Source organism: Benincasa hispida, chromosome 7 (genome assembly GCF_027475165.1).
Source record: "Benincasa hispida cultivar pf3 chromosome 7, pf3_genome.v1.1, whole genome shotgun sequence".
NCBI lineage: Eukaryota > Viridiplantae > Streptophyta > Magnoliopsida > Cucurbitales > Cucurbitaceae > Benincasa > Benincasa hispida.
The window spans coordinates 8240184-8264313 of NC_143484.1; the positions used below are offsets into that span (position 1 = coordinate 8240184).

At 36.9% G+C, this 24130-nt stretch overlaps 1 protein-coding gene across 3 annotated transcripts in view; it reads left to right on the top strand.

The window, feature by feature from the left end:
* The first annotated feature begins 448 nt into the window (after positions 1-448).
* Positions 449-24130, top strand: part of LOC120068965 (phosphoinositide phosphatase SAC4-like) — a 58897-nt gene continuing 35215 nt past the window's right edge. For 2 of the 3 annotated variants that reach the window (XM_090315689.1, XM_090315690.1), the window contains exons 1-9: positions 559-1395; positions 7406-7610; positions 7700-7865; positions 13632-13854; positions 14242-14318; positions 20989-21176; positions 21252-21349; positions 21541-21674; positions 21826-21930. In XM_090315689.1, coding sequence (XP_090171815.1) covers positions 1225-1395; positions 7406-7610; positions 7700-7865; positions 13632-13854; positions 14242-14318; positions 20989-21176; positions 21252-21349; positions 21541-21674; positions 21826-21930 — 1367 coding nt within the window. In that variant the 5' untranslated portion in view covers positions 559-1224. Of the gene's footprint in view, positions 1396-7405; positions 7611-7699; positions 7866-13631; positions 13855-14241; positions 14319-20988; positions 21177-21251; positions 21350-21540; positions 21675-21825; positions 21931-24130 lie in introns of all 3 variants that reach the window. The other variant, XM_090315691.1, reaches the window with a different exon arrangement.

The window sequence follows — 24130 nt, forward strand, 5'->3', positions numbered from 1 at the left end:
AACAAGCTTTCTTTTGTGCCAATTTGTTTGGGAAAGACCGCTAGCCTCTTACATCAACAAAATAGAAGCCCATGGAGGAAGCATAGAAAATAAAACCGTAATCTAAAAGAAAAGACAATTGTTTTAAATAGTAAAACTACTTTAAGTAGAGCAAAATGTAACTGTCTATCTGTGATAGACTGCGATAGATATCTATCAATAAACTATAGATCATAATAGATATCAATCGATAGATAATAAATTTTGCTATATCTATAAATAAATTGTTTTCTTTTATTTGAAGACAACCCATAATAAATGAAAAGGAGAGAGAACGCCCAACGAGAGACGTATGTTAATTCATCAAATAGTAAGGAAATGATTACAAATTAATGCGTAAAATGGGAGAGGCAGAAAGTTGAGGTTTTCAAGTTATTAAATAATGACTCCAGATCGCCAACACATACACATCCCTTCTTAAATAATATAATATATTCTTATTTTTGACTTGATTTATTAAAAAAAACAATTATTAAATAATTTACTATTTTTGTGGACTGTGGACGGCACGGTCACCCAAATTGTGGCCTTCATTCCATTCCCTCCCCTGCCCGTCCCTGCCCCTGGATCTGCCCGAACCATTCTTCTCCTTCTCCCATCTGTATCTCCCTTTCAACTAAAAATTAATAACACACTTCAACAACAGCAACAATAATTTACCTTTCTCTTCTTCCTCCTCCTCATTCTTCTTCCACTTCTCTCCCTCCATAAAAAACCTTCGTTATCTCTGTCTTTCTATTTACATGTATATGTGTATTTGTGTATATGTGTATATATATGTACATTGACGTACTGTAACATGTGGAGTGAAATGTTGTTTTGTTGCCTTGTTATTCATTTGGTTTCTGTTCGTAAATGAATGACGATGATACAATCAAGAACCGAACCCAGCCATTCTATTTTTCTGTAAATTCTTCTATGTTGTATTTGAAGCAGCCTAGCGTCTTTCTTGGGGTTGATTTAAGGATTTGGCGGTTGTGATTTCGTGGTTTCTCGGTTGTTCTGGCTGTATATGATTATTATTTGATTTGATTTGATTTCATATCCTTTTTCTTTTCCTCCTCAATTCAATTCATTCAGTTCTGTGATTTGTATGCCCTTCTCCTAGTTTCCCTGAGCCTGGGCCTGTGGTGCGAGGCTCGGGGATCTGTAATTTTTTTTTTTTTTGTTCTCCCCCCCCTAAAAATGGCTTCCTTAGAGACTGACCCCTTATCCTCTGAGAATAACTCATTCTCCACCTTTCCTCTCCCATCCTCGGAAAATGATGCCTACTCCAACTCTGCCGCATCTTCTGATGAGCTCCGTTCTGCCTCTTCTGCTTGTATGCACAAATTCAGGCTCTATGAGACTCAATCGGTAACTACACTTTCTTTTCAATTCTATCTTTACATACCCATTTGGCCATATCCCATCATTTTGTTTCCATTTCTTTGTGTTCAATTGTACTCTTTTTTCTTTACTCTCGTACTTTTCATCTCTCATGGGAGTTGGTAACTTTGTAATGTGCTGTATGTTTTTGTTATGCTAATTCATACAGTTGCTATTACAGTCTATAGCATTCATACATACATCTTCTGTTTGCTGTTGTGTAACTTATCGCTACCCAAATATTTACCCATTCCCTAAATATACTACTATGCAGGCTAAAAGTGTTGATAAAATTTTCTTCTCTAGTAACGTTTCTATGGTTTTGCACATCAACTTGCCACGATTCTGTTATATATTATATTTTTGAGACAAGTTGTTTGTGGTGGCATTAATAGATAGATTCCTATCTGTTATATTGTGGTGGCATTCATAGATAGATTCCTATCTGTTATATTTTTCTTCCTTCCCTCTATACAGATTCTTTCTTCTGTAGACCGTAGAATCTTGGTTTAGTAAAGGTTGAAGAGTTGGTGATATATGTCACTTCTTGATGTGGTTGTCTAACTGTATTTATGTATTTGTGGTAGTATTCCTAATTATGCTTATGCAAGGTATCCCTTACAATATGATATTATTAAACATAGGGAGCCCTAAGGCAATACGCTGGTCTCTCAGTGAGAATTTGCTACTAAACGAAAAGCTGAACAAAATCAAGGATGACACCTTATACTACTACCACCTCCCTACCCGCAAAACCCTTTATGTAAACATGGTCTCCTCTTCACTCACATCCTTCCTCACGTCTCTCACTCCCATGCATAACTAATTTTCCCCCACAATGACATTCTTACCCCTCCTCTTATACTGATGGATGATAGGTGGTCTAACATTACCCACCAACTCTAAATCAACCATGTCCTCAAGGTTGAAGTCTAGAAATTGTTGCTGAAGTTCTTCACCACCTCCCATGTAGCCTCATGTGCTGGTAGCCCTTTCCAACTGACCACCAGAATAGTATCGAACCCCGCTGACTGCGAAAATCCTTCAATGAAATCCATGGACAAATCAATTATATAGTGTTAGGGATATTTAGTGTTAATAACAGACCAACTGGTGCTAATATCAACTATTCATTCTGCTGGCAAATGACACATTGGTGTACTTGTTTCTTAGCATTAGCTTTCATTCCCTCTCGGTGTAGATTGCCAGTTAGATGTTTGTAAGTACGCAACACCCGTCCTCCACTCGAACGCTCCTTTCTTAAGCAGATTGCTTAAGGGTGCTGCCAAGCTCCCATACCTTTCCACAAGTCTTCGAATAACCTGTGAGGCCCAAGAATTCTCACACATCCTTGACATGTTGGGGACGAGGCCACTCTATCGTCGCTCTTAGTTTTTCAAGGTCTGCTTCCACACCTTTGCTTGAAGTGAAATACCTCAAATATTCAATTCTTTCTTGCAGGAACTGACATTTGTTCTTATTCACATATTGTTCATTCTCTTGTAGCACTCAAAAGACGATCCGCAAATGATGGAAATGCTCATCCAAACTTGAGTTGTATATCAAGATATCGTCGAAGAGCACCAATACAAACTTCCTTAGATATGGCTGGAAAATTCTATTCATCAAGGATTGAAAAGTAGTTGGGGCATTAGTTAATCCAAACGAAATGACTAGAAACTCATAGTGTCCCTCATGCATGCGGAAAGTCGTTTTCTCAATATCAGCAGTGTTCACTCAGATCTGGTGATAGCCCGACTTCAAGTCTACTTTAGAAAATACATTGGCACCATGTAATTCATCGAATAACTCCTCCACTACAGGGATTGGGAATTTATCTGGAATCGTCACACGATTCATAGCTCTATAGTCAACACAAAACTGCCACCCCCTCGTTCTTCTTTCGCATTGCGATGGAAGTGTGTTAGGCCATTGGAACATTGTATTAAAATCCTGCAGTAGATGTCCTAAGCCCGAGGTCACCCTCTCGGTGCCCCATTGAAAAAGAGTAAAGATGCATAAAGTGGAAACAAACAGAATCATTAAGCACTTTAATTAAAACTAATTTGAGTATAAAGCATGTTGAAAAACAATTTTTCTAAAAGAAGGGTGTCTAGAATGTACACCTTTGTAGATTTCTTCTTGATTCCTGTCAAACTCCACAAATTTGATATCCAAATCCTTAGTAGACCACCAAGAGGATCTTCTCTACTATTCTCAGCCTTGGATTTGAGTGGTAGAACTTTGAATTGAGAAGGGAATGAGGAAGAATGGAGAGGGTTTGAGAGCAATTCAGTAAACTTGCAGAATTTTCACAAAATTCTGGAATTCATCACTTCAATATCTGAAAAATTGAAGCTTTTATTCAGTAAACACATGCAAGCATTAAGTTATCAGCCAATTTGACACTTCAAAAGGCAATAACATAGTAGGCTAGGTGTTGATTTTGGAATTAATCCATTAATAACATCAAATGTTGGATAATTCCACTATTTGCAATTTCAATTTTAATTTAATTCAATTTTTAACTTAAATTAAATTAAACTAAAATTCAATTTCCAAAATTGAATTTTCTTAATTTGAAATGATTTAATTTAAATAATTAATTATTAATTAAATAATAATTTAATATCAAATATTAAATTAATAAAATACCTAATCTAAACATGAATCTTACTCATATAATCAATATTTAAATATTTTAAACTCTCCAATTTCATTTAATTTTAACAAAATTAAACATTTAATTATATCCAATATAATTATCCAAACCCTAAATTGAATTTGAACATTTCAAATTCAAATCCTAATTTCGAATTTGAACGCTTCAAATTCGCTCAATATTTTAATTCAAGATGTGATGTTTTACGAGCTAGTAGAGGGACCTTATGGATCTACAGATCATGAGCTCCAACGATTTGAGATTAATTGGCTAAACTCTTTAAACCGAATTAATCAATATTTGTTAACTATCGAGACATACTACTATAGCTTGATGGTTGCACTCACCTATTTCTGTTCACTTGATTTAACCATGATCAGTAAGTCGATTCTTCACAGGTCGTTCGTATTTACAGCTAGGTCAAAATCACCATTTTATCCTTGTAAATACATCTTGTTCCTTAACCTCCCACTGATCTTCTATTGAACAACTGGTTCATAGTCCAACCAATAAACCATGTCCCTCTCAGCCATTAGAGGGTGGGCCCCTTTGTTCAAGACCAGGAATCAGTACTTAAGGGAACAACCTATCTGCTAACCCTAATTTGGGTAGGAGTGAATTCCATCTTGCAGAACTATGTACCCAACTATCTATTCGGTTTTATCCCAAAATGAGAGGCTTGTTGAACAGTGCTGTTGAACTACTCTCACCTATGCAGATCAAAGGATAATCCTGAATAAACAGGAGTTCATAGTTAGCTCAGGATTAAGATCGAGTTACCCTAGATCGTCAAATTGAAATAGTCAGTTTTAACAGTAAACGGTCGTTATAAAGAAAAGTGACTATTTCGTGGTCCGGTCTTATGCAAAACTCTTTTACATAGGATGCCTCCACTCACATGTCTCCACATGAACGATTTCTGGATCACATCGTCTGTATCAATATACAAAGTAGGCCGCATCCATAGTGTCTCTAGGATGAGGTACCCAATCTCATCTATATACTTATAGACCTTTTTGGCTGTATACTATAACTTGATCCTCTTTTATGTCTCTATATAAAATTAAAATATTCATATTATAGCCATAAATTTGTTTATTGGATTTTATTACATAATGCAATTTCAATTTCAATAACACTTTTATTGAATAAATTCTTCAACAATACTTTTATTGATAAATAGAATATGTTTCCATAAGTACGAACTGTGAGTTTTAGGACATTCCCAACACCCATGACATTTAGTCCTCTACATTCAATGAGGAAGCCCTGGTCTTCACTTTCCTAGGATTTAGTTAACCTTTTCAGAGTAACTTAGCCCTGGTCTTCACTTTCCTAGGATTTAGTTAACCTTTTCAGAGTAACTTGAGTTTTTGTTAAACTGGGATCTCCTTTTAAGGACTATGTTTGTGCCTTCCATCTTCATTGTCATAGCAAGTCTTCTCCAATCCACTTCAATAACCCCTAGGGTAAACAACCACTGCATTCCCAATACGACCTCCATTCCTTTCAGTTGAATTGACAAAAAACTTTCGACAATCGTTAACTCTTCTGCTTTTAGCACCACGACCTTGCACACTCCTTGACCTCTCACCGCAGTCCCTGTGCCCATGATTACTTCATAATTTGCCGTTTCCAATACCCGTAAACCCAGCTCTTCAACTACCTTTTGAGCAATGAAATTATGATTTGCCCCACAATCAATAAGAATGACACTTTGATCCTTAATCATACCCTTAAGTTTCGGAGTACCTGGGTTGGATAACTCAACCACTAAATTCAAACACAACTCTATAGCGTCTTCTACCTCAACAAACGTCGCCACTTCCGCCGCTTGTAACTCTACCAATCCCTCTCTTCGCTCATTTCATCTCGCAGTTCAGATTCATCAGCATTTGGATGCACCACAAACAACCTAAGTTCCCGTTTTTCTTGGATTGCATCAATGGCCCAGGGTAAATTTCTCATCGCAATGAAAACATTGCCTATTCTCCTTCCTTGCTCGAAATTCTGCATCTGGTAATCGACGATTCGGGCCTTTTCTCTTAACCCTTCCTGTTGCTGTAGACCACTACGTAACAGTCCTCTTCAAGAACAATTCCGATTATTTCACCGTCTCTCGCCTTGCAATAGATGCATGAGCTTTAGGGTATTGCTTTTGGACCTTCCTCCCATTTGGGCCGTTCCTACTTTCCTCCTTGCAAATCAAATCACAATCTTTTGTTTGCTGGGCCAAACGCATCATTTGGGCCAACCCAACTGGTTCCAACATTTCCAATTCGACCTAAATCACTAGATCAAGCCCCTTGAGGAAAGTTTCCTCCAAAACCTCATCTGTTAATTGTGTCAAGGACGCCACCAATTTGTCAATGAAATTTTGGTTCTCCTCCACTGTCGTTTCTTGCTTGATTCGCAGGAATTGTCCACTCCATTCCCCTTTCTTGTTGATCGTAAACACGTTAACAACCTCATCTTAAGATCTTTCCAATCTACGATTGACTCTCTCTTCCTTAGATTGATACTAGTCCAGTGCCACTCCATTGAAACTAATAACAGCCACATTAAGTTTTTCAGTATCAAATAATTTATGGATATGAAAGTACCAGTCAGCTTGGAACAACCAAGAATCCAGATCCTCTCCTTGGAACACAGGCATCTCCACCTTCTTGAATTTGCTTTGATCCATTTCTCTCTCTTTTAGCTTTTCTTTAATTGCTGATTTCAGCGCCTCTTCCAATCGCTGTGATGTTCCTCCTTCCCCAAACTTCGATTGTGGAGTCATCTCTTCCCCTACCGACGACTCGCTACTACGACGAGTCATGGCCAGTTCCACAACCAGCTTCGACAACATCTTCTGAGTCTTCTCGAACTGTTTCCGTTGTTGCTCTGCTAAGTTCATCAACAATCCTTCTATTTATGGTATCTTCTTAATTCCTTCCTTGACTGCTTCGATTTCCCGATCAATGGCGTCTACCCTTTCCTTGAATTTCTTCGCCATTTGTTTCACGCTTTCAGGAATGAATGGCTCTGATACCAATTTGTAAGATATCCTTTGCAATATGATATTAATAAACGAAGGAAGCCCAAGGCAATACACTACTCTCTCTGCGAGAGTTTGCTACTAAACCAAAAGCTGAACAAAATCAAGGATGACTCCTACCTTCTTATACTACTACCTCCTTACTTGCAAAACCCTTTACGTAAACATGGTCCCCCCTTCACTCACATCCTTCCTCACATCCCTCACTCCCATGCATAACTAACCTCCCCCCACAATGACATTCTTACCCCTCTTATAGTGATAGGTGGTCTAACAGCTTCTTTTCTTGGTTCTAGAAATTTTACATGGTAGGAAGGGACAAGAGTAGAACATATTGGAGGGTGCTCAAAATTGATAGGATGGATTTGTTTGAGCTAAACATACGGGAAGATTCTGCTGTATATACAGAAAGTGAATGTTCTGATCTGCTGAGACGCATACACGAGGGTAATAAATCAACTGGCGGACTGAAGTTCGTGACCACTTGCTATGGTATTGTTGGTAAGCCAAATCTTATCTTAAGATTTTAAGTTTGCTATTATAATGTGATATTTTATTGCAACATCATTGTTTCTTTCTTTTCGTGCTAGGATTCATTAAATTTCTAGGACCCTATTACATGCTGCTTATTACAAGGAGACGTCAAATTGGTACAATATGTGGTCATCCTATATATGCTATTTCCAGAAGTGAGATGATTCCACTTCCAAATCCTGCTGTTTGGTCCAGTATAGCCATTTCAAAGAACGAAAACAGGTTCTTAGTTAATTTCATTGCTTGGTGTTTATTTCTAGGGTTGTTTTCAAATATAGGAAAATGGATTAAACTATTTACCAATAATAGCAAAATATCATAGTCTATATTTTGCTATTATTTGTAAATAATTTTAGCAGTTTTGTCGTTTAAAATAATTTCCCGAAAGAAACAGCAACTCTTGCTCATATTGATTTCTTTGGCTCTTCTTATTCTTCTAATTCTTGGTGTTTATTTATGAGTGTACTGGAGAAAGAGCAAAAAAATTAATGTTAACAAAACAAAAATAATACATTAAATAGCTCCAAGGAAAGATCTAAGAATTAAAAGTTCAAAAAGTGTACATATATATTTTTGAAAGGAACAACCCTTTTCATTGATATAATGAAAAGATCAAAAACTCAAAATACAATATCACATGATACAAAAGTTACAAGGGAAATAAATTCCTAGATTGAAAAGATAAATGCACTCCAATTCAGACATACATCTTGAATAGAAAGGTTAGTAAATAAATTAGAAAGAGAACATCAGGAGTTGGCATTGTTTTTTTTTTTTTTTTGAAATGAAAACAAGAATTTTTCATTGATATAATGAAGTGAGTCTAATGCTCAAAATACAAAATGCAAGATACAACAAGAAGCTTAAACAAAAATAGAAAATACAAGAACAAAATCAGAACAATATAATGAGAGAACTGAGAGGCCACTCCATCTAAAATAAAAGAGGTTTTGCTAATCAAAGAGACCACAATTAATAAAATATGCAACAAAAACGACATCCAGCAGAATGTTGAAACTGAATCTTCAAATGAAACTTTGGGAATTCAAAGGTGTTGAATGTGAACTCGAAACATGAACTCAAAGCATGAAAAGCTGGCCTGCAATGTGTACTACAACCTTACTAGAAGCCAAAACTGCAGCGGAGAAAAGATCTTCTAAATTTACGAAACCCAAAACTTCAAAATCTGTTGAGAAGACTCGCACATTCCAAAACAAAGACCATATGAGGAATCTTCGTATGACAGAAACCACAGGAGATAAAGCAGCAAAATTTTCGTGGAAATAGATACTTAAATAGTCCACTTGGATAGTTTGTATGGATATGATGAAGATACTATGGGGGTGTCAGCCTAGTTGAGATGATCGGGTGCACCTGCTGATCCTTAGTTCTAGTCTTGTTGCTCTTTGGATCTAAATATTGTACTTTGAGCATTAGTCTCATTTCATTATTTCAATGAAAAAAAAAAAAACGAGATAGGGATTCCAACTAAGTAAGATGTTACCAAGAGAATAATTACAAAAAAGTTTTGATATTGAAGCCCAAAGCGGCACATGAAACCTCACTAAGGACCAAACCTCATAAAGGTTCCTCTTCCTACCTCCAAATATCCCACAACACAGTGCACACTCCAACAAACCATAAAAAATAACCTCTCTTTAAAAGACGGATGGAGGAGGAACTCCCTAATCATCACACGAATATCCCTTTGGCCAGCAATCCAAACATCAAACTCTTGCAGGAAGTAACTCAGGATAGACCTCACATACTGACAATCCTAGAAGAGATGATCCAGATCTTCCTTTGCCTTCTGACAAAGAATACAGTAAAAAGAACCCATTATTGTGGTCATTTTCCTAGCAAAGCTATCTAAAGTGTTCACCCAACCCAGCAAAACTTGCCAAGTAAAGAACTTGATTTTCTTTGGAATCTTGATCCTCCAAATCACACCAAAGACCGATCCACTAACAGAGGAGGGATTCAACAACTACCTAAAGAAAGACATGCAGGAAAAGCCTTCACTAGGGTTAGGATTCCAAACATAAATATCCCTTCTCCAACCCTAAAATTGCACTCCTCCAACATTGTTTTCTTGAACATATTCGGTATCTATTCAAAGAAAAGTCATCATCATAATCCTCTTGTGGCTGGGGAGCTTCTAAATGAGTGAAAATTGGCATTTCCTTGATCAACTTGACCTTTAAATTCGGGATTGAGATTAAAGATCTAGTAACATCTTGAGAGGGGTGAGTTTTGTAGAGGCAACTGTTTCAATATCAATGGCCAATGCTGGGACTTGTGCAAGTATACATCTTTCCTCTAGAACATCAAAATTTACCTCATCTTCCTTGCAACAATTAAGCAAGAAATGCCTTTGAGAAAAGTGCTTCAGAAATGTGGCTGTAGACAACAATCCGACCTTAGCTCAATTGATATAGTGGAGGACCGTTGTAGAAATGTGGCTGTAGACGAACGTTTTTTTCTTAGAAGGAGGAGATGAAACACCAACCAGAGGAGATAACTCTTTGCCTTCCTTTATGCGTGGTTTTAAACTACATGTCGTTTCAATATTGCAGTTTGATGATAAATGCTCCGTGATACCTGGGGAAGAGAGAGATTGAGATAATTCCTTATTAAAATCTAGGGAGAGAGACTTCACTTTTTTTTTGAAAAAGGAACGGTCTCTTCATTAAGATATGAGACAAAAGCTCAATGTACAATATGGAAACGAAGAGCAATAGAGCTTAAGGATCGGGAAGTGCACCTGGGCATCTCAACTAGGTTGACACCCCCTTAACACCCTCATCATCTCCAACTATCAAAATAAAGTTTGTACTACATATACGTCTACAAGTCACAAAGACTAATACATTTCAAGTCCACAACTGTCGGACAAAGTAAAACACAAAAAACAAGACATTTCCACGTGAAGCATCAGTTACCGTGTTCAAGATCAATCAGTGCATTTTCAGCAAAAAGAGGGTTAATGGTGACTTTGATTTGGAAAAATTCTTCCAACAACTTGGCTATCTCCTTCCATTCATTAAATGCAAACCATCTTGAAACAACCCAAAGGTTGTCAAAATCTACATTAAACGCATCATAATTTTTGTTTGAACCCAGAAAGCATCCATATTAGTTTTATCTTTCACTAAAAAGGGGCCTGTGCCTGGCTCCTTTTTTAAACTAAAAATTCACTCTGTGTTGATGTGTCTAGAACAGAGGACAATGAGGTTTTCCTTCCACTATCCGTAGAGCTTGAGCTATGTTCCTCAACTGTGGGAGACTCGGAAACTTCTTTGTTTGGTTGTAGAACTTCTGTAACATTGATCAATGGATACAGATTGGCCTCCCTTTTTTCCATCAAACCCTTAAGCATTCCCACAAAATAATGCCAACCTTGCTTTGAAACTCCCAAAGAAGTGTGAATATAGGAATGACCTCCTTGATCAATGGATACGGATTGGCCTCCCTTTTTTCCATCAAACCCTTACACATTCCCACAAAATAATGCAAACCTTGCTTTGAAACTCCCAATGCAGTGTGAATATAGGAACGACCTTCTGTTGTTGGCCAAACAACACATCTCAAAACCCAATTGGATGAACTTCTAAATTTCGAGTACCTCCTGTTGCTGGCCAAACAACACATCTCAAAACCCATCTGGATGAACTTCTAAATTTCGAAAGTCTTGTTGTATCACAATTATCTTGATTATTTTTCAAGAAAGAAACTATTAACTGAAGCTTGAAGTAGTTCTGAAATTGAATCCACGAACCAACTTGGGTGAGAATAAGACAAAACTAGAGTTTTGCGAAATTCCAGATCTTCCACATAAAACAACCCATAATCTAATCAGATGCAAAAGAAAGAATCATCAATTTTTAGCTTTCTATTTCCATGATGGAAAACCGGATCGGGAGTTGAATTGTTGAGTGGAGGAAGACAGAAGAGTGAGATATCTCTAATGATTTGAGGTGGTCAGAAGGATGGACGGACAGAAAATCGATAGAAGGCAAAGAATGACTGAAGAGGGAGTTGGAGAAAATAACGGCAGAGGGCAAAGCCTAGGTGGGGAAGAGGGAAAGGAAATTAGGGGTCAGCGAGTGAGAAGGATTGGAAGAAAAAGGATGAACAAACGAAGGAAAGACAATGGATGGCAACTAGAGATGACAAAGAGTACTGTCGGACAGAAACTGACAGACGCTAGTAGGGTTAACGATGATGTCTGAATGAGAGGATCCGGTGGCTGGAAAAGATCGAAGATGCTTAGATTGAATGAAGCAGGCAGAGGTGGAAGGCTAGGTTTTTGGGAAGGTAGAAGCCTAAGGGAACCGACGGTTGGAGCCGGCGGAAAGGACTGACGGAGCGAGATTGGTGGCCGGACGCAGACGAAAGGTGGCAGCTGAAAGTTTGGTTCCAATAAGATGGAAGGAGTTTGTAAGCAACTTGTTTTCTTACCCAACTTAAGTTAAATAAATCAAATAAACGGAGCCAATACTTTTTAGCATAACATTGGTTGAAAAACAGGTGTTGGTGGTCTTCCTCATCAGCCATGCAAAGAATACAAATAGATGGAGATAAACAATGAGAAGGGAGTTTCCTTTGCATGACTAAAGAACAGTTTAAAGACCCAAACACCATAATCCAAACCGTGATATTCACCCCACGGAGGCTCTTTGATTTCCAAAGAGCTTTCTCCAGCCTTTATCTAAAGGGGAGGCCAAAGATAAATGAGTGACAAGGGGTTTGAATGAGAAGGAACCGTTTGTTTCAAGAGAGCATATCCGCCTATCTGGACTTGCCACCACCCTTTTTCCTGAAATAAGGCCAAGGAGATTTTGAAATTCTATAATCTCTTCCTCCTTTAATAATCTCCAAAAGAAAATGGACCATGTAAAAGAGGAATCCCAATGGTCCGATCCATTTGGATTGAGAACAATTCTGAATAGGCTTGGAAGCATAAATTTAGAGGCGTTTTATCTATCCACGGATTGAGCCAAAATGCAATTTTACCACCACTGGAAAACTTGAACACAACCAAGGGTTCAACTTTCAGCCAAGATCTTGATATGTTAATCCATGGGCTACGGAGGCTAACACTTGCCTTATCAGATGTGTGCCAATTGAACTCGCTTCTACCATGAACGCTCTTCACTACTTGGTACCAATGAGAGTTATCTTCATTCTATTAATCGTTTTCGATCTTTAGGGCACAAAGCTGCCTTCTTCCCCTGCAAAAGCTTCGTGTTTTTATCTTTCTTATGGCTTCTTCTTCATGTACTGCGTATTTTTTGTTTTAGTTTGTGCTTGTATTTGTTATGTTTCCTATCTTGTATTTTGAGCATTAGACTCATTACATTAATTCAATGAAATGTGTTGTTTCCGTTGCCAAAAAAAAAAAATGACGACTTTTTATTGATAAAGTGAAAAGAGATTAATGCTCATTAGATACAATCTCCACAAGTGAGTGAAATAACAGAAGCTATATTGGTGGAAGAAGTTGGGTTCGTATGGATTGCCGATACCATTGAAGACCTGCTTCTCTCCTCTATAGCTCACATGATTTTACATGGATCTTGAAAACAATCAATAAAGAGAGCTTCTTATGTAACTTTATTTATTTATTTTGATGAAGAAACAATGAGGAAAAAAATGAAAGAATATATGAGCATGAAAGTAAACAAGCCTACAAAAAAGGAGGCTACTAAAGGAAAGGCCTCAAGTCCTTGTAAAGTAAGACCAAGTTGTTGAATAAAAAAAATTGGATTTGAAATGAAATGTTTACTGTAAGAAATGAAATGTTTCTTTCCGATAAAATATTGCTATCCAAGTTAGTGAATTTTGGATTCCTGTAAATTGTCTTATGTTGGTAGTTGGTGATTTTCTGCTAAAACAAAGAAATAACCTAACTTAATGGTGTGTTTACTGTAAGCATTACGACTTAACTAATCTATTATTTATTTTTCGTTTGTTTGGTGATGTTAGATACAAGAAGCTCCTATGCTCAGTGGATCTCACAAAGGATTTCTTCTTTAGCTACTCATACCAAATTATGCGTAGTCTACAAAAAAATATATGTGATAACGAGACAGGTCATGTCCTTTATGAAACCATGTTTGTGTGGAATGAATTTTTGACTCGTGGAATCCGAAACCACTTGCATAACACCATTTGGACAGTTGCTTTGGTCTATGGTTTTTTCAAGCAGGTGAGGAATTGGTGCTTCCTGGATGGCATTCTGATATCATAGGAATCAAATAGTTTAGTGTCTGGACTTGAGCGACCTTGCCATTATGTCGTTTTTTTCTTTCATTCTTTCTTTTATGAAATCTTGTTCTATAATTAAGCAAACAAGGAGTTTGGGAATTTGTTAATATTGGATTGGAATTTGGAGCGTATGATTGATGTTGATGGTGATTGTTCAATGTGGCTCACTTGAAGGGCAGATCACATTGTTATTTATTGTTTGGAGAATGGTGCCATCACTGATCACTTTAAATGTTTCTAGCACATTTTGTTTGAAAATATTCTTGTTAATTTCATTTTGCTGAGTCTCACTTTATTTTACAAAGGATCCTCCCTTTCTTGGATACAGGGTACAGTGTCTCTAGATGGGAGAGATTTTAAGTTGACCCTCATTGCTAGACGTTCTCGTCATTATGCTGGCACAAGGTATGGTCCTGTAGGCTTCTACCCTCAATTCTCGACACTTCTCATTCAATTGTTAACTTATTCAAAAGGAAACAAGAATTTTCATTGAAAAAATGAAAAGAGACTAATGCTCAAAGGTTAAAGGAAAAAAAGAAAAGATGCCAAGAGAACATTTATAAAAGGAAAATAGACAACCCAAGTATTACATAAAATATGAATAAAGGAGCTGGCAAAAATGGAAAAGAGTGCAACAGGATGAGGCTTTGAGACGAGCTGACTTCAAATGAGCAAAACATGTGAGATCATGAGAAAAGTTTCCAGAAAACCAAAAACAAAGCATGTCAAACCAAATTACCAAGAACAAGGCCTACAACTCATTTGATTGTTAATTGATAAAAGAAATGCTTGCATTTGCTTTCTTTTATTTGTTAGTATTCCATGTTATTTAAATATTTCTTGCTACTGTATGTTTCATACTCTAGGTGCTCATTGTTGTGGATATCTGGTATTACTTTGTTCTTCAAATATGAAGAACGCTTTTGAGTATGGAGAGGCTGAAGATTTCCAGAACATCTTAAAGTACTTGAACTAAAATGGGTTAAAGTTGAGAGTACAATGACCAAAATGAACAAAAGCTGGAAAAGTAAGGGACCAAAATAATATTTAGGCCTACATCTAACCTTCCTAAAAGACTAAACAAAAGCTGGAAAAGTAAGGGACCAAAATAATATTTAGGCCTACATCTAACCTTCCTAAAAGACTAATCACAAGAATGCCCTAACTTTGATAAAAAACTCCTATTGAATACACGTATTTGAGGAGGAGGTGAAAAGGGTAGTTTCCCCTAGCAGTGAGTAGTGGGAACGTATTGTTTGCTGCATACGAAAGTGGAGCAGTACTGAGGCTGAATACAGAGCTATGAGTTTGGGAATCTGTGAAGAAATCTGGTTGAAGAAAGTACTGTCTGATCTTCATCAAGATGGTGTCTTACCGATGAAACTCTATTGTGATAATAAAACGGCTATAAGCACAGCCAATTATCTAGTACAACATGATCGTATGAAATATGTGGAGATTGATAGACACTTTATAACAGAGAAACTGAACAATGACAGTATCTATATTCCGTATATTCCATCAAATCAACCAGTTGCTGATGTTCTCACTTAAGGGTTATTCAGGCAAGATTTTGACTCATGTGTTAACAAGTTGGGTTTGGTTGACATCTACGCCCCAATTTGAGTGGGAGTGTTGGAACTAAGGGACTTAGGTGATTGTTTATAGTCCTGGGGTATGATAATAATTTACCTTACCCTAATTTTCTTTCCTTTTTTGTATTAAGGCTTGTTGGAGCCTACAAATAAGAATCCTCGTGTATCTTTCATATCATGTTAAAAATAATAAAAAGGAGACTCTATCATGGTTTTTTCTTCCTATTCTAGGATTTTCCCCGTAAACCTCGTGTCTTCTATTTCTATCCTTTAACAAAAAAAAAATTCATCTTCCAAGCCGATTGGATACCGATAGTAGTGTGGCTTGAGGATAAAACAGTAGAGTGGAACAACGTTGAAGATGAGTTGAGTTAATTCTGTAAAAAGTTCGGGCTTAGTTGGTCTGCATTTGAGCTTGATTGGTTTGAGGAAAAAAATGAAGATACCCCAAATTGGGTCAAATTGTGTAGACCGTGGGGCCAAAATGAAGGAAGCTTGTTAGGGATCGGGTTGTGTGGGGTTTGGGCAAGAAGATTCATCACGCTGGTGAGATCAGAGGTTCCAATTTCTTCCTTTTCGACTTCTTTGTCTTTGCACGCAACAAAACTCTTTTCTTCGTTATTTTCTTTCTTTGTAACGTTGGTGAATTCGCATGAGAACCTTAAAATCTTTGGTTTGGGTCGTGGAAGTAATGGGTTGAAAATAATTGCACAACTTTTCCCTATGAACATGTTTTCATCCTCTTCGTTACATTCTATAACAAAAAATGTTCGGTTGATTGATTCTTCCCCCTCCTTGACTCTAGTAACTTTATTTAACAATAGGTTTGATTCACCTTTGTCTTCGATCGTGTCACGTTCTTCTTTGTTTTTGCTTGAATATGTTTCATTTGTCTCTTTTTCTTCTCCTCCTTCATTGCACCTTTTTTCTTCTTCTTCTTCGTGATCTCCCCTTTCAATTTGGCTTGCTTGAATTTCACTCGCGAGCTTCAATTGTGATTCATTGGATTTTTTTTGTGCAAATTCATAGCTTCGAGTGATTTCTAGCCTTTCTTGAATTTTTTCCAAAAGACCTCAAATTTCCTCCATTCTCTTCCGAAAGTCCTCTTGATAGATATTCTTATTTGAATATTTCTGTTTTCTTGAAAATATTTCGACCTACATATTTGTGTTGGGATGATGCATGGGTGTTCTATGATGTTGGTCATTGTTAATTTTGTATAATATTATTGAATAATCAAGTTAATAAGAATAGAGAGAAATAAAGAATAAATAGACACCAATAGACTCAACAAAGGAAAGAAACAGAAAAGGAAAAATACTGAAAAGAAAACAACGTGATAAGGAAAAGATACAAGAAAAATATTAATTAGAATAAACCCTAATTAACTTTAGCACCTTCTCTTAAACTCAAGGTGGTAGAGTAACAACCAACTTGAATTTTGTGAAGCGATCAATTGAAGCCAATGATGGAAACTGAAGAAGACTCGCGAATCAAATTACGACATATGTGGTTTGGAAGCAGAGACCCACAAAGAGCTAAACATAAAGAATTTGTGGGCTGGAAACAGAGATCTGCTTGGAAAGATCTAAAACAGAACCCACGAACTGTTGATTTGAAAACAGAATAGAGATCCTGGAAGATCAGAAAATATAACAAAGGCTGAAATTGAAAAATAAGAACGTAGAACCAACTAAGTAGGTTAAAACAGGTGAACCAAATCTGGATCTGCCTTTGTTGACGGTGGATCGAAGGAGGTAGAGATTGGACAAAAGCGGAGGCTGAAAAAATATAAACCCTAGGCTTTAGGGCTCTGATACCATCTTAAATCACTGGTTGCCCAAAAGCTTTGGGTCAATCGATGATTTAAGATGGTATTAGAGCAAGTTGGTTCATGGTGTCATGTGTTCAAACCTCTGCAACGTTGCTTCCTCCCCATTAATATTCATTTCCACTTGTTGGGCCTTCTTCATATTTCAAGCCCACAAGTGAGGGGAGTGTTAGATGATATATAATTAAATTTACGTCCACCCACTAGCTTAAGCTTTTGGGTCAATCGATGATTTAAGAACCATGTTAAATCAAAATTATATTATATTGAATAATTAGAATACATAATCAACCTTTTACAAGATGAATCAATAGACATCGAGAAACCTCTAAAGAAAAATATATAAATCGGAAATACCGAAAAGGAAAAATAATAATTAGGAGTAAATCTTAATTTCTTTAACACTCTTCCTCAAACTCAAGGTGGTAGAATGAGGAACAACTTGAATTTGTGAAAACTTTTAAATCAAATCAACAGATCTAGCCGTGAAACAGAATTTCATGAAGAACAAAAATACGAAGAACTTCTAGACTAAAAACAGAAACCCACGAAGAATGAAAACCAGAACTTTTGAGTTGGAAACAAAGATCCTCATAGAGAGATCTAAAACAAACTTATGAAGAATGAAATAAGAACTTCTGGGCTAGAAACAAAGATCCTCATAGAGAGATCTAAAAGAAAACCCACCCACGAACGGTTGCTTTGAAAACGAAACAAAGACCCACAAAAGTTTTTTTTTTCTTTTTTTTTTCAATAGCGGATTTGCCATAATTGCAAATAAATAAAATTGGACCAACTTGAATCAAACTAAACTGAGTGAACCAAACTAATTAAATTGAACCAAACTGAAACCATTTAACTAAAAGTAAATTGAACCGGGTTGACTAAACCAGACTAAAAATGAACCAGATCAGTTGAAACAAAACTGAACTGGTTTACACTGATTTTGTTTGGCTTCTACTAATGCATGATAGAACTCCATGAATGAAATCAAAGACAACTGAGGGACATCTTGTAGCAGATCTAGACTACGCCGGTCAGATTTGGATGGATGATGGTCAACGGGGTTGGGTTGCAACTGATCTGGAGAAACAGAAAGGAAGCACAAACGCGAATTGGTAAAAAACATGGATTTGAGAGTAGACGCCATTTGAGAAACACAGATCTTTTACAAAATTAGTGGACGAGCGATAAATCGAAGATGTAGTGCGAATAGAGCGATAAGTAAGTTCATTTCCCCAAGTTTCTCAACTCCATCCACCTTTGTAAAAAGGTAGTTAGCTTGTAATTAGTGTAAATGGGGAAGTGATTCAACTATTGAGGTCATTCCTTCATTCAAATATTTGGGTTGTAATATTTCTAGAGGGAAATCTCCCCTTGGCCAATTGTGTGTTTGTGTGTTGCTTAGACTGTCGACGATCCTAGGGACAAAGGAAGGGTGAACTAGGAGAGTAAACCTCTTGATTGCTGCATTATGGGCATGCCTTCAATTCGTGAGATTAGTCGAGGTGCGTGTAAACTGGTCCGGACACTTACAGATATAAAAAAAAAATGAAAAGAAAACCTCTTAGACCGCACGGTTAAGGTAAAAATTTTATTCTTGATTTTAAGCATGTGACACCTAGCCTAAGATATTGAATTATTTTACCGGTAAAAGACCCTTCGTCATAGTAGTAAAGGCCATCAAGCATTCTAGCACTCCCAATCATCTTCTCCAAGTCCTGGTGCTGAAAAATACAATGAGATTAAAAAAATATTACACAATAGTTAGAATCTCTAGGAAGTTTGCTGTTGGGTAAAAGATTACAAGCTACTTTTGGAACATGGAGGATAAATTTTAGAGAACTATTGCCCATCAATTTAATGGCCCTTTGCCTGCAATAGAAAAAAAAATTTTCATCCCCAATTCTAATTTTCTCATTGCAACGTGAGGGAGAGTATGAATCAAAAGAAAGAAGAAAACTGATCATATGATCTGAAGCTTTGCAATCGATAATTCACAGAGAAGAAGAACTTCTACAAGAGAAGGCCCTAGGATAATTGCCTATTTGTGCCAAGGATAATATGCATTACTAGAAGATAAATCAATTGATAGCAAGTTCATGAGTTGATCCATACCAAATGGTGACACTTAAGTCAAATCGAAGCAGACATAGACTAAACCTGATTTGAACCGAACTAACCTTGAGTTGAACCGAATTTCAACCAAACCGGGCAGAGAACCAGTGAAACAAAAATTAAGCAGCCACCCAAATACCAGCGAGACTAAAGACATTGAAATCATATCTGGAACTATTCGAATCACCCTTGGATGAGGCTAGATTTCCCGAAGAGGGTGGCTATAGCTCCGAAAAAGGTCAACAATGATAGCTATAGTGATAATTCCGGGGTGGGTTTAGACGGAACACAAAGTGTGTGACTGTACTCAGTACTTTGGAGAATAAATCTCTTATTATTTAATCAGACAAAAGATACATATAAATAAACAAGTGAAAAAGCTTAATCTAGGGAATGTAAAATTACAATAAAGGACAACTATAATTACAAGAAAGGACAACTATACATATTAATTTAAATACATATTATCACACTCCTCAAGCAGAAAAAGAACCAAGCTGCAAGAAAAGCCCTTAGTTGGGTTAGAGGACCCTAAAAACATCCCTTCTCCCTTGCTAGGCAGATACTCCCTAATCAAAGATAAGAGAGCTGCAATATTTATCGTTTCCTATTGAATAAAGAGTGATCGAAGTTGTGCAAAAAGGTGGGAGAGCTCCCAAAATGAATGAAGACTTAAGCCACAAAGTAGTTTTACATTGAAGACAAATGACATGAATGGAGAAACATGAAGCAGATGAATTTATCCAAAGATTACTCATAAGGATGAGGATCATACTTTTTTGCTATAATTCTATGCCGAAGGGTGGTAGACTTAAGGAGTAATCAGAAGAGCCATTGTTACGATTCCTTAAATTCCCTAAATCTATCTCCCCAAGGTTTACTGACTTCCTCACTGCCCTCCAACTCACAAGATGCACCCGTATACCATCGTCAACCCCTCACCAGAAGAAATCTTTCATAAGCCTCTTAAGACTTTTACACATAGAACATGGAGTTCTGAAAAGGGAGAAGAAGTAGATAGGAATCACACTCAACACGGAGTGAGTTAGTGTCATTCTACCATGTTTGGAGAAATTTTTCTTCCATTCTTTTTCACTTAGTCCACCACGAGGTTCCAAAAAGACAATCCTCGGATATTGTCTGCTGGGGTGGGCAAGGTAGGAAGAGGGAAAAGAACCAATCTCGCAACCAACTTGAGCGACCCAATTGTTCACCTTCTCGGGGTCACAATTCAAGATTAAAAAGAGTCTTCAGACTATGTCCATTTCATGTCTCGTGTTTGTGGATGTGCTTCTTAGATTTCATTGGTCTAATTTGTTTCTCATGATTTGCAATGCATCATCTATTTTTGTGTCTGGGATCATGACCGTTGACGCAGAGCTGTGCCACCCGAAACTAGATTATTGATTCTTCAAATCTTGAGAAGATCAAATACTGACAATTTAATCGAATTACTCATTTTATTTTGATGAAGTCTATGCACAGAATTATCATATATATATATGTATTTTAATTTCCCCCTATCTTGTAGGTATTTAAAACGAGGTGTAAATGAAAAAGGTAGAGTGGCAAATGATGTCGAGACTGAACAAATTGTTTTTGAGGATGTCCCTGAAGGGGTTCCTATGCAATTAAGTTCTGTTGTCCAGAATCGTGGCTCAATCCCTCTTTTCTGGTCACAGGAAACTTCGCGCCTGAACATAAGGCCTGATATTATATGTATGACCTTATTTCAATTGTAATTGTTTTCATTCTGCTGTTGTATTATTCCTTGAACCCAATTTTGTTTTCCAGTGTCGAAGAAGGATAAAAATTATGAAGCGACGAGACTTCATTTTGAAAATCTTGCTAAAAGATATGGAAACCCCATAATTATATTGAACTTGATAAAGGTATTTAGTTTAAATTTGTATTTTTTTGTACTTTCATAATACTCACAATGATGGTTTAACATGCAATGGATGGAAGTTGCATCACGTTGTATTATGGCCCAATACTAGGGCGCCTGTAGAAGTTTTCAGATTCATGCTTTATTTGAATTTATTATCAGTCTCAAGTTATATTTGGCTTTTCATGAGAACAGACGCGTGAAAAGAGGCCACGAGAATCTATTCTTCGTGCTGAGTTTGCTAATGCTATTGACTTCATTAATAATGATCTATCTGAGGAGAACCGTCTTAGGTTTCTTCATTGGGATCTACACAAGCATGCTCGGAGGTCTGTGTCTTGTAACATGAGTTTTGGGAACTTGTTTGGAATTTTTGGTTGTGTATTTTTTACTTGTGACATGCTGTTTGGTTTCCTTTCGTTAAATTTTTATCTGGAGCAATACTAACTTCGGTTTTGATATTTTTCCTTCAATATCCAGTAAAGCTACAAATGTTTTACTGCTTTTGGGGAAAGTGGCTGCTTTTGCGTTGACACTTACAGGATTCTTTTATTGCCAAGTTACTCCAGCTTTAAGATCTGAAAGGTACTTAATTTTCCCGTCATTTTCATTCATTTTCAGATTCAATTACTTTCTTGGCCATTTGTATGATGGAAGCATGTGTGAACAAGTATCTCATCCTCGTTGTTCTCTATCTAAGCTCTTTGCTGATTATTCATCTTGAGGTATTTGTTCAACGGAATGTTTTTAATTATTCTTCAGAGCTTTAGTCTCTGTGTTGTAATTTGGCTCTAGCCTTGTAGTAGCATGTTTGTAGTTTTTCTTTTCTTTTTATTTTTATTTCCTCTCATGTACTTTGAGAATTAGACCCATCATTATTTCAATGAAAAGTCTTGTTTCCGCTTAAAAATAGTATCTCATCCTCGTATCAATTGAATGCAACAGTGAGCAGGGTACTTTTTTCTTTTTAAATTAGGATTCATATAATGAAAAGATTCTAATGCTGATGATAAACTTATCCAATACAACTTCAAGACTCTCAACACTAGAACAAAGACTAAACAGAGAAAATGAAGGCACTCCAATTCAAACATAAATTTTAAAGAGAAAAAATTAGCAAAAAGCTTGGAAAGAGAACACCAAGAAGATGCATTGATCCTTGCAACATTAAATCAATCGAGCCATTGAAAGGATTTATCTTTTTTTGAAATGGAAAGAAGCCTCTTCATTGAAGTATTGAAAAGAGACTATTGCTCAAAGTACAGTAAGAGAGACAAAGGGCGGAAGAAAGCTAAGGATCGGGAGATGCATCCGGGAATCTCAACTAGGTTTCACCCCATAGCATCCTCATCATGTCCACAAATAATCTAATAAAAATATTCCAAAGAATGAAGAAAGCAAAAATACAATAATTAAACTAGAACAATACATCATGAGAGAAAACTGAAGCTGGAAAAATAAAAGAAAGCCAATTTAAATATATGTCTTGAATGGAGAAGTCTTTAAAGACTTGGATAAAGTGCACCAAGATGAAGCATTTAACTGAGCTACTTCAAAACAATCCATCCACTCAAGTTGTTTGGCTTGAAAAAAATACCATGAACTACGTATTTCATTCTCTTTGGTTATATTGTAGTTTATTTTTTAGGAAGATATTCAAATTTAAATTTAGATTAATATTTATTTGATAAAATATCTTAATTAATATATATTATTTTGTTGAGAAAAATAACAAATAAAACAATAAAACTATATTAATTTATGAGGGGTTAGGAGCGTTTTTGGTAGTTAGGTTAAAAGAAAAAAATGCTCTCCCCTCTCTCCTCCTTTTCTCCCTTCCCCCACGCCCCCCCTTCCGACCACTCCACTGGAGCTCACCATGCCCTCCCTAAACTTCCCTCCTTCTGGCCGCCTCCCTCACCCCTCTCCCTTTAACCTTCTTCTGGCTTCTATCATTCCTCCTTCACTCTGTTTTTGCCCTGTTTCTAGCCATGACTTCGTTCTCTTGCCGTATCCTTGACCACGCCTTCCATATGGAGCAAGAAGGATCAAACTTCCTTTTAAAAGACATAAAAAAAGGACAGTCCATTCTTCTCTCCTTAACCTCAGCTAATTGGCTTCTTGAGAGCTTTCGCAGACTACTGTATGGTTCCACCTTTAAGTTTTTCCTTCTAAAGGAAAGAGTTGATCAAAGCTTCATGAGGCTTGCCAAATTTCGTGCAAAAGAGAGTTGGTTTGTTGAATGTGCTGTATGGCCAATCACAGGAGGAAGAAGGAACATCCACATCCCGTTCGGCAACGAAAAAGCAGGCTGGCAAGACTTCAAGGAGATGATCGATAGCTGCATCCAATACTTCAAAAAATCCCCTGTTCTCCAGGTTAGTTCTTCTTCATCTCCTCCCTCTACTAAGCTTAGTCCAGTCGGTTGTACCAGCCCTACTCCACCTCCCTGTGAGAACTCTGCCCTCCCATCCTTCCTTACTCCACTTGTGAAGAAACAGAGCAACCTTGCTGTCTGGTTAAAGAAGAATGATGATGTCTTGCCTGAAAATTTTAGTAACCTCTGGATTATCTCAAGATTTATGGCATCTAATGGGTGGAAGGAAATTGCGATAGAACTAAGCACATCTAGGCACCAATGTCATCATCAATCCTTTGTTTGCAGACAAAGCCCTCATCAAACTAAGACAAGGAAACCTCAACGAAAAAATGCCAATTCAGAGTAAATGGACTAAGTTCGGCCCTTTTCATCTTCATTTGGAAAAATGGAATTCAGTCAGTCATG